This window comes from Pteropus vampyrus, unplaced genomic scaffold, assembly GCF_000151845.1.
Source record: "Pteropus vampyrus isolate Shadow unplaced genomic scaffold, Pvam_2.0 Scaffold589, whole genome shotgun sequence".
Classification (NCBI taxonomy): domain Eukaryota; kingdom Metazoa; phylum Chordata; class Mammalia; order Chiroptera; family Pteropodidae; genus Pteropus; species Pteropus vampyrus.
In genome coordinates, this window is record NW_011889370.1 from 239429 (window position 1) to 250706 (window position 11278).

Consider the following 11278-nt stretch of genomic DNA (forward strand, 5'->3'; position numbering starts at 1 on the left):
GGGACCAGCCTAGGCCAGACTCAAAGGTGGCAAGCCGCTCGCTCGCTCGGTCACCTGCTCGTCCACTTACTCGTCCCCTGCTCATCCTGCCACGGCCAGAACTTTGGTGTGTCACCAGGCCTGGCGCCGACCAGACAGACAGGCCACCCCTGTGGCGCGGCGAGACCAAAGCCCCGAGCTACCGCACCTGCCGGTCTGTGGTCACACACTCGCTGTGGCTGCTCTTGAGCAGCCAGGAAGACGTTCCCACCCACACGGCCAGGAGGGGAGGCGGAAGGACCGACAGCGATGCCTGCGGGGAAGAGCCTGGGGCTCGGCAACGGGAAGGGGACCCAGCGGCAGCCCTGTCCACTGCCCAGAGCTGTGACGTCCTCACCCACGACGCCCGCGCCGGGCACCATGTGGCTGACCGCTCCCAGTCGCAGTGCAGGGAGGGGAGGGTGCTGCCCAGGCTCACGTGGCCAGCACGTGGCGGGCTGGGAGCTGGCACCAGCGCCTCTGCTCTGGCCAGGCCCCCGATCACCCTCCACGGAGCTCGGCCTAGCCCGGCTTACCTCCTCCGAGGTCCTGGACTTCCATGTGGACCAGGTCAGGGTCGGCGTCCACCCCAGACACAGCCCTGGAAAAGAACAGGCTCAGGCTGGGGCGGGGATCGGGTCCCCAAGCCCAGCACGGTGCCAGCACCAGTGTCCCGCACGCGTGCAGCTGCGTGGCCTCGCGGGACTGAGGACAGTCGTGCTCTGTGGGTCGGAGGCCGCGGTCTCCCCCGAGCGCCTGGTACTCCCGGGAGGCGGCCGGGCTTCTGCCTGGCGGGGCCTGCGCCGGCTCAGCGCTCTAGCCAGTCCTCTCTACAAAAGACTTTCACAGAAGCCCCGCGAGTTACGGGAATGACCCGAACGACCTTAGGAGGCCGGGGCAGGCCTGGGACAGCCCCCTGCTTGTGCTCGGAGGAGCAAAGCAGCTGCCCCAAGGGCCGCGGAGCCGAGGGCAGAGTCAGGCTTCCGGCCAGGGCCCTCTCCGTCACCCCAACACGCCCTGCCACGCCACCCATCACAGTCGCCCTGGGAAGGAGCCGCGGACCCCGCCCCGTGACGATGGTGGTCGAGGGGCTCAGACAGCGGCTGGGATGCAGCGGGGATCGGGGGCCCACAGAGCGTTGAAGGACGCCTGGCGGGAGGGGATGGGAGGGTCTTCCTGGGGCCACAGCTGTGCGGGCCACGTCCTCCAGGTAGCGGGGACCAGGCCAGCTGCTCCTGGGCTGAACCCGGAGCCCGCCCTGCACGGGGCCGGCTCCCAGGGGATGCAAGGCAGGCGCTCCCGCTGGGAGGGGCCTGAGCGACGACCTGGCCGGGGGTCCAGTCCTCACTGTGTCCTGTGTCAACTGGACTGTCATCTACCCACCGCTCTCTAGACTACGCTGGCCCCTTAGAACCTCGGCCTCTCAGGAATGGCGCCCCTGCAGTGTGGCTGTCACGCCGGCCGGCCCTCCACGGACACCGAGCTACACGGCACAGCGACTCTGACCAAGGGCAAACAGCCAGGACGCGGAGGTCACTTCCCCGGTCACCTGGCACCCAGGACAGGCACGCTGTCCCCCCTGGGGTGTGTCCCCACGGTGTCCACGCAGGCCACGGGCTGTCCCCGCAGAGCGGTCTCCAGCGACCCCTCCCCCATCACCAACATCCCCGCCACGTCGGCCCCTCCCCGCTCTTGGCCACCCCCCAACAGCGGTGGCACCAGTGTTCCCATCTGCATCACCTCCTCCAGGGAACGGGCGACCCTAGGTGGCCAGGGGACAGGAGAAACCTGTGAGTGTGCGTGCCGCGGGCCGCGGACGCTCTGTGGCGAGCGGGCTGGGCGTCCCCGCGGGGCACTCAGTCCAGGCCCCGGGCACCAGCACCAGCCACTCCGGCCCTGGGGGAGGGGTCTCGGTCAAGGCGATTCAGGCTCCTGTGAACGGAGCATCTGCCAGCTCGCGGAGGGGGGTCTCCCGGTTGACCTTTCCCCCTCTTTTCTGCACAAAGACGGACATGGTCTCCTTTACCAGGATCGCTGGCCAGGGCCCTCAGCTGCGCGTTTGGAATTTTAGTCTGACAATCTGCCACCTGGAGAGCGGGGTAATGACACCAGCCAACCGCTCACGCGCTCACTCACCCAGCCACTCCCTCCGCCGCCCCCCAGGATGCACCTGCTGCCTTTCCCGTTCTCCACTCTCTCGCTCCCCCAGCGAAGTGTCTCCCACGTGCCCGCATCAGGCCTGGGCCGGCTAAGGGAGCGCAGTGGCCTGAGGCCTGGTGCCCAGAGGCCCTGGCTCACGGGACCATGAGAAGCTCTGCCCTTAGGGCACCTACAGTAGAGGCTGGCTCCCCGCAGGAAACACCAGTGCCAACCCCTGTGCCTTCCTGTCCCGCAAGGTCCCCAAAGACAGCGTCTGGAGAAGGTCGGGCCCGGCCCATGTCGCGTGAGCTGGCCCTCAGCCCGAGCCCCGAGCTCTGGGCGGTGAGGACCAGACCGCTGCTCTGGGGCGTGCCAGGGCCACACCAAGCCCGCGGTGGGTAGCCTCCCGCCCACCCCTCCCCGTCTCCCACGGGCCCACACCAGGCAGCACTGCAGCTGCAGGGAGAGAAAGGCGGAGGTTCTCCTGGGGAAGTGACACAGGGACACCTGGGGATGTGCAGGCGGCCAGAACGAACTGGCAGAGTGGCCAGCAGCATGGTCACGGGCCACGCGCAGGCGCGGCCACAGCTCGTGCTGCTGCTTCTGGGCCTAGCCTCTCTGAGCCTCAGTTTCCCCTTCTGCAGCGTGTGGGGAGATGATCAGGGGCCGCCATGTGGCTTCCACAGACGGGGCACTCAGCCCCTCACCGGTGCCTGGCAGGCAGACAGCAACCGTGACGAGCAGCCACGACTCTGATTTCGTGCCAGCCGCCGGGACGCTAGCTGGAGGGCGATGGCCAAGTGCCCGTGGGGGCCTGGAACTCAGTAGGTCCCCACCGCAGGGATGCCTCCTGAGGCCCGCAAGGCCACCCCAAGGTGCTCACTGGCTGGTCAGCTCCTCACAAAAGACACATGTCCCAGCGTCACACACAACACAGGCCATGGGCAGTTCCTGCTGCCAGCCCAGGGACAGAGCGCCTTAAAGATGCTGTCAAACCAGCATCGTTCAGCACCACAGTGGGGCCACCATGGCTGTCATATTCCAGGAGAGGCCAGGCCCAGCGGCCAGCACCTGACGTGATGCTCTCACACCCAGCAGCTGGGGGTGACCTGAGGAGCTGGGGGAGGGAGGGTTTGACTTGCCTGAGTTGGCAGCGTGTTTGAATTAGTGCCGATTTCCCTTTCGGTACCTGCGGGGGATTCTGTGGCCGGAGGGGGCCTGGACCCACCGAGGCCGAGCTCGCAGCTCCACTATGTCCCCATCCACCCAGCTCAGAAACCCCACCTCCTGTGAGCCCTCGGGACCAGCGGTTGACATCGGTGATGAGCTGGTGACCGATGCAGCATTCCAGTTTCCGAGGAAGGAAGCAGCCCTCCCGTGAGTGGCCACGTGGGGGCCATCACTCCTCCCCCGGGAAAGGCCCGCACAGCAGGAGCCAGTATTCCAGGGAGACAAAGGCTCCCTTCGGCCTCGTGGTCATAGTCAGGTACCGCACCCCGACCACACTGAGCACCAACACGGCCATGAGCGAGGGCGGGGCGGGGAGCGGTTTCCATGGCCCCCCCGCTGGAGGGGCCCGTGCACAGCGAGTTGCACAAATGAGGTGTGTGTGTGCACGTGTGTGTGCGTGTGAGCATGTGTGCGTGCGTGCATGTATGAATGTGTGCGTGCATGAACGTGTGTGTGCGAGTGTACGAGTGTGTGAGAGCATGTGTATGTGTGTGCGAGAGCGTGTGTATGTATGTACATGTGCGAGCGTGTGTGCATGTGTATACGTGTGAGTGTGTGTGCATGTGTGAACGTGTGTGCGCATGTGTGAATGTGTGCAAGCGCATGTGTGCATGCATGAACGTGTGTGTGCGAGTGTGTGAGTGTGAGTGTGTATGTGTGTGCAAGAGCATGTGTATGTATGTATGTGCATGTGTGCGAGCGTGTGTGCACGTGTATACGTGTGAACGTGTGTGCGTGTGAACGTGTGTGCACATGTGTGAACGTGTGTGTGCGTGTCTGTATGTGTGTGAGTGTGTGAGAGTGTGCAAATGTGTGTGCATGTGTATGTGTGTACGTGTGTGAGAGCGTGTGAGCGTGTGTGCATGTGTGAGCGTGTGTGTGCATGCGTGAATATGTGTGCGTGTGCATGCGAACATATGTGTGTGTGAGCGTGTGTGCGCGTGCATGTGTGAACATGTGTGCGCGTGCATGTGTGTGCGAGTGTGTGTATGTGTATGTGTGCGTGTGTGAGCGTGTGTGCGCATGTGTGAATGTGTGTGTGAGTGTGTGTGCGTGTGTGTGTGTGAATGTGTGTGCATGTGTATGTGTGTACGTGTGTGAGAGCGTGTGTGTGCATCTGTATGTGTGTGTGCGTGTGTGCATGTGTGAACATGTGTGCACGTGCATGTGTGAACATATGTGGGCGTGTGAGAGCATTGTGTGCGTGCATGTGTGAACATGTGTGCGTGTGTGCGTGCATGTGTGAATGTGTATGCGCATGTTTTGAGCATGTGTGCGTGCATGTGTGAACATGTGTGAGCATGTGTGCGCAAGTGTGCGAGTGTGTGCATGTGTATGTGTGTACGTGTGTGTGAGCGTGTGTGCGTGCATGTGTGAGCATGCGTGAGAGCGAGCCACTCGGTAGGAAGAAGAAAGAGCAGCTGCACGCATCGCCAAAGGCGGTTGAGCAGACGGGCGGCATGGGCTCCGAGCCGGCACTCACTTCCGGTCCCTGCCCGTCCCCACCACGGCAAGCGCCTGTCCTCGTGGACTTCGCCCCTCCTCCCACGTGTCCTCGCTGGTGCGGTGAGACTACACAGTGGCTCCAAGAGCTGGCCGATCGGCGCCCACAAGAACACAGCGAGGGGCCAGCAGTGTCTGCCTCCTGTGCCACGTGCACGCGGGGCCGAGGGACACCAGGGCCCCGGCAGAGCAGAAAGACCCTCTGGAGGGCCCCCTGGGCGAGGAGGGCAGGGCCGGCGCAGATGGGGGTGGGGGGACCAGTGAGGGGGGCTGTGGGGCTGTGTCCCCTCCCCCGCTCCCTCTTACCAGAACACGTGGTCTTTGGTCACTCGCTCCTGCAGAAGCGTCCATTTCTTCCCCAGGTCAGACGACACGTAGAGCTTTAGGGCAGAAAGAAGAGAAAGGAAATCTGGGTCATGGCATGAAGAACGAGCCTCTTCCTGGTGACCGTGACCTCCACACCACGGTGAGGCCGGCCTGTCCCGCCCTGGCTGAGGACCCGCTGGTGGCAGGCCCTGCGCTCACATAGGGCACAGCCTAGCCCCCAAGAGGCTGCAGGTCACGTGTGGGGCTCCACAAGGAGCCATTCCTGCCCTAGACCAGCCGGGAGGAGCCCAGAAACGGGCTGTCCGGGGGGAAGGCCAGGGCACTCTCCACTTGGATTCCACTGCTCGTGGGCACACGGCCTGCCTTCCCACCTGTCACCAAGCCGGGGCCCACGGCTGTTGGGTGCGCTGACGCGTGAGCAAGCATGACTCTAGGATGGGGCTGCTGAACCTCGCTGTGGAGCGCCGGACAGTAACGATTTTCGGCTTTTGGGCGACGTGGTCTCTGCAGCAGCTGGTCACCCTGCCTCTGAAGCAGGAGGGCGGCCAGAGGCAGAACGTCATGAGTAGGCGTGGCTGTGTGCCAACAAAACCACTCACAAAAACAGGTGGCAGCCCATTGTCTGCCGACACCTGATCTGGCGTACGTGATCAGAAAGGATCACCTTTGATACTTGACAGGGGCCTTTAGGCTTTAGGACGGCCTGGAGCTCATCCGTCTCATTGGGCAGGAGGATCCGTGCCTGGCACGTACCTAGTGGATGCTCAACAAATGTCTAAGGACTGCTCAGCCAGCTGAACCGAATCTCCCCTGGAGCCTCAGTGGGAGAGCCAGGCGGCAGCTGTGGCCGTCCATGGCCCCAGGCACCCAGCTGAGAGCTCATTGCAGCTACTTTATTCCATGACACGCACACACCCATGAGACAGGCAATTTCTCCCATTTACGGGTGGAAGCGCAGAGAGGTTTAGCAAGTCGCTCAAAGTCACACAGCATTTGCTACGGCAGCAATTCTTTTTGTAGACCTGAGCAGAACATGCCGATGGCTAAGGAAGGATGACCGGTCCCTCTAGTCCTCTCTCTGGGTCATCTGAGTGACCAGGCCAGGGCTGGTTCTACCTCAGACCTCAGTTTACCCACTTGCAAATCAGGAGAGCACTGCTCACAATCTCAGGCAATAAGTGAATAAAAAACGAGTCTGCAGCCATCAGTTTCCAGGAGCTGAGTAAGGACACCTCCACAGTAATGGATGGCATTATCGCCGCCATCGTCACCGAGGCACCTGCACTATGACGCCTGCTCCGGCCCCTTATGAAGCCCCCCAATTTGCTCTTACGGGAGATGATTTTATAAGGCACCAACAACCGCTGCAGAAATACAACATGTCTGCTTCATAAAAGACAAACACCAGCAAATAAAAAAGAATGAACACACCAGGACATCCCAGCTACCACAGCCGAGAGCTGCCCAGCGATGGCCTGTGGGAGGGCTGCCTGACGCCCGAGGGCTCAGCTAAGCGGGGTGTGGGGCCACGTTCCAGAACCCAGACACCCTCTGACAGCGTGCTCAGGGCCAGGGCGAGGGGAATCACAGTCGAGGAGGAGGGCGAGGCCAGGGGAAGGCTCGTTCATAGAAGCGTGTGCCAGGGGTCCTTACGCGATTGTCGGAGGCGCTGCAGCTCAGCCACGGCTTTCGTGCATGTTGGGCGCGTGGCTGGGACTCGGCCCCCCTCCCCACTTCACTCTCTGGCGACTCCCCGTACTGCAGAGGACGCAAAGCCGAGATCCAGCCTTGTTCAGACTCCCTTGCAGCTAGGGTCTGGGTCAGGTGGATGCCCTCGGGTGAGCCAGAAGGCGGGTGACCTGGAGGCACTTTCCTGCCACCTCAGGCCATTCTTGCTGGCCGGCAAGGTCACGGGGACACGCTCCAGCATCCATCCTCCGCTCGGGGCCGTGGAAGGATGGCAGTGGCGAAGGCGGCAGCTGGACTCTGTACTCTTAGGGTCCAATTCCTGGTTTGCAAACATTGCCAGGCAGCGTGGGCCATGGCGATGGCAATTTCAGATGCCTAGGTCTCAACATCAGCTATGTTCTTGACCTTAGTAAGGGAGTGTGGGTCCTGGTTTTCCACCTTCCCGAGGCAGAGGCGGAGGGTATCCAGGTGGGACAGCTCCAAAGGCTTCTGGGCGGACCCTTGAGAACCCGGCCTGAAGGCCCCAGCACTGTAGAGAACACCAACCCCCCAGGCTAAATCCTTTCCTGCCTAAAACGTCCGGAGTGGTGGCGTGTTCCCGCGCTTGGCCCCGTTAGACGCAGCTGGCCAGAGCAGAAAGGAACACGGGCCGAGGTGTGAGAGGCTCATCCGGTTGCTCTGCTACTAAAGAGAAGCCCAACCTCCTCCTGACGGTGAAGTCTGAGGTCAGAGGGAGCAAAATCGGGGCCTCGAAGCCCACAGCTCCTCCGCCCGCTCCCATTCACACCCCCGCCCACCCCTTCTCTCCAGAGCTCCCACCCGCCCACCCGCCTCCTTCAGCCTGCAGAAATACAAACACTGTCTCGCTTAGGCTGGAGGCTGTGGGCGGTCTTTTCTCTTCCTTTTCTTATGCAATGATCTGTGTTCTTCTGACACTGTATTAAAAAGTAAACATATGTCCTGAGGCATTCTCTCAGCCCCCGTTCGGACCTCCTCCTCTAGGAAGGCTTCCCCGAATGACCGCCAGAGCTGTCTTTTATCCCTGCCGCATCTCCGGAAGGCAGTCCCAGGCTCAGGTCAATTTCTCACAGTGCTGGGAGCAGAGGAGGCTCTTGTTGGGGAGCAGAACAAAACGTAAGGGTGGTCTATTGATGTGTTAGAGGTAAGTGCCCAGCGCTCTGCCTGGGAGCAGGTCTGAGGTCAGAGCACAGGGAAACGGGCTGGTCAGTTTCGTACCAGGGTCCCCAGCAGGCGGACGTGGGGACGGACTGCCTAGCTCTCACTCCCTTTTGATCCCGGGAGCCTTATGGGGTTTGCTGAGTCTCAAAAGAGAGACCACTGCATTTAGGCTCTCACTGTCCAGGCTGTGGCCCCAAATAACGACACGATGAAGGAGAAGACTTAAAGCAGGGGACAGGTGGGCAATCTGAGGGCGGGTGGGCAGCCTGTTTGCTAGAGGAGGGGGCAGGCATCTAGGAAGGAAAGACAAGGGAGGGAAACAGGGCATTTGGTTTTGTATAACTCTGCCAGTCCCGGTGCGTGGAACACTCAGCCCGGCCCTGCTGACTCAGGGTTTGGCACGTGACTTGCTCTGGCCAATGGCGTGAGGGGATGCCATGTATTCCTGGTCACGGCAGACATGCTGAAGCTGCTCGTGTGCTTGCCTTTGCCCCCTCCCCAGGCCTCTGCCATCTAGAATGAGAATAGCATCTCCCCAGGTCACCGCTGGTTCCAGAATAAGAGACGTGTGGAAACCTGAACCCTCCCGGCAGCCAGGAGCCATATCTCTTCAATCCCAGAAGAACCCGGCAGAAGGCAGCCAACCTCCAGGCCCCAGAACGGGAAACAATGGTTGCTTCTGTGAGCCACCGCGGTTGGGACTGCATCAGAGCCGCAGAGGCCCGCCTAACGCATCGGGTCTGCCGGAACCCAGAGCGGTCGGCCCTACCGCGCTGCCCTCCTTCCTGGGAGTTAGCTTAGAACACCAGAAAGCCCTAAAAAAAAACCAAAAAACTACAGTCCTACTGGCACTGTTATTAATTTTCTCAAATTTCTCATTTCTTTTACAACCATAACTAAGCCTTTCTCTCTCCTTTTTCCTTTTGCTGAAAAGAACCAAGGAAAAGAACCAAGATTTTGGCTTCATTAATTTTTCAGGGTACCTTAAATTGAAGAGTATTTGCACATTTGCAGTCAATTTCTACAGAAAAATATGTCTCCGTGATTGTACTTTAGGTTAATTACATGGAAGGCTAAGTAGCTATTGACACCTGGAAGCACACGCTGTCCCCATGGAAGATGCCAGGGGCAGAGAGACAGCCCACGAGGCCAGGGAAATGCGGGGGTGCCAGTCAGCAAAGACCAGACCTTGGCGAGGAGCCCAGGTCCAGGGAAGAGCCACGGATCAGGACACCCAGGGGTCTCAGTTTGGAGGACCCTGGCCTGGGTGATCGCCATTGGTAGAAATTCATCATTCATTTATTCATTCGTCCATCTAACTGCCAACCTTTCATTTCCATCATCCATCCACTCAAACAGCCCCTACCATGCATCTACCCACCATCCATACATCATCTACCTTCCATCCATCCACCCATCCATCCATCCATCCATCATCTACCCATCCATCCCTCCAGCCATCACCCATCTATCCATCCATCCATCCATCCATCTAGCCACACATCCATCTATGCACCATCCATGCATCCATACATCTACCTTCCATCCATCCATCCATTCATCCATCCATCCATCCACCCACCATCCATGCATCCATCCATCCAACCAACCAACAATCTTTGGTCAGAAACTTGAGATAAAATGGTGAAAAAAACCAGGCATATCCCCTGCCGTGGAGGATCTTACCCCAAGTGTGTGTGTAGGGTGCAGGGAATAATCAAGTAACAGCACGAATATATAATTACACATCACGATCAATCCTGGGAAGACAGGTGCTGGGGTCTGGAGGAGTGTGGTGCAGCGGGGCCCACCGGGTGGCAGAGAAAGGCCCCACGGCTTCCCCCCGCCTCCAGACCCAAGCTCTGCCCTTTTCCAGACTCCTCTGCCGGGAAGGGTGGCTGTGTAGACCTCTCCATAGGCTCCCCGCTCTGGCCTCTGGTTGGGTTTGGCCCAGGAAGGCAGCGGAGAAGAGTGAGGGTACAGGAGAGAGAGGCTGGGAGGGATTTCTCCTGCCTCCGACTGCCCAACTGTGGTCCAGGCCAGGCTTCCTCCTGGACCCTTTTCCTGCCACGGTGGGGCCGCTGGGCGTGGGTAGTGTGAAGTCCCTGAAAGACAGCCTGATCCCCATGGGTGGGACCTTGCAGGGCAAAGGAGGACTTTGCAGACATGATTCAGTGAGGACCTTTGGCTGGGAAGGTGTCTGGGTGGTCCAGGTGGGGCGGGGCAGGTGGTGGGGGGAGAGCTCTCCCTCCCTCTCTTCTCTCAGCCCCCGCCCCCAGGACAATGCAAAGCCACAGCCTTCAAAGATTCCTTCACAGGCAGCAGAATGCAGAACACTGAAAGCTGGAGGGGGAGCTCTCCCAGAGCCTCCAGGGGGAGCGTGGCCCCGCGGACACCTTGCTTTTGGGCCAGTTAAGCTGATTTGGACTTCTGGCCTTTAAAACTGTGACAAGTGCATTTCTTAAAAGCATCGTAAGCTATTAAGTCTGTGGTGGGTTCATGCAGTGGCTGCGGGAATCCCAGGGCCCACCCCGCCCCGTGGCACTCTGCCCCCTTGGTCCTCGGGACCCCGCTGTCCTACCCCATGCTGGCCAGGAAAGAGCCCCCACCACTGGCATCTCCTCAGCCACCCTGCGAAGCTGCCCTTGGGGACTGGCAGACAGAGCCCCCAGCGGAGGGAAACCCATGTGGCACCTGAAGGCTGACTCACTTTTCCTAGTAAAGGCAGAAGCCCAGTCCAGGCTGAGGGCAAGGCCTGGCGAGCCAGCCTGGGAGGGTGCGTGGAATGTTCTGGAAGTGGAGGGCCTTTGTGGCTGGCAAGCAGGGGGAGGCAGGGCCAAACAGTCTAGTAATTACCTGCTATTTCTAGATCGCACCACACGCGCCTGTTAGCACCGAGTGCTCCCTCACCTCCGCCCGTGGCTGCCCCATGGCGGGGTCCCCCGGCTGAAGCCCAGACCACGGCCAGGTGGGGCTCGGGGAGAAGGCGAGGCGGGTTCCAGCGCCCCAGCCCGGGGCTTCCGGCCCTGCAGCCCTGGCGGCCGCTCACCTTGCTCTCCTTGGTGTAGGCCAGCGCCTTGTCCTCCTCCTGGGGGTGGAAGATCAGCGTTTCCACAGAGAAGGGGACGAGCTGCTTCTGGAAGGTGGCGCCCTCGTCCGTGCTGACGAACAGGCTCTGGTCGCGGTCACCGAG

The 11278-nt window shown here is 60.7% G+C and overlaps 1 protein-coding gene across 1 annotated transcript in view; it reads right to left on the minus strand.

Annotated features, from left to right (window-relative positions):
• Positions 1 to 11278, minus strand: part of SORCS2 (sortilin related VPS10 domain containing receptor 2) — a 72483-nt gene that overhangs the window by 51897 nt on the left and 9308 nt on the right. The window contains 3 exon segments of the mRNA XM_023525663.1: positions 555 to 619; positions 5197 to 5270; positions 11135 to 11278. The exon segment at positions 11135 to 11278 is cut by the window's right edge and continues 1 nt beyond it. Of these exon segments, the coding sequence (XP_023381431.1) occupies positions 555 to 619; positions 5197 to 5270; positions 11135 to 11278 (283 nt within the window).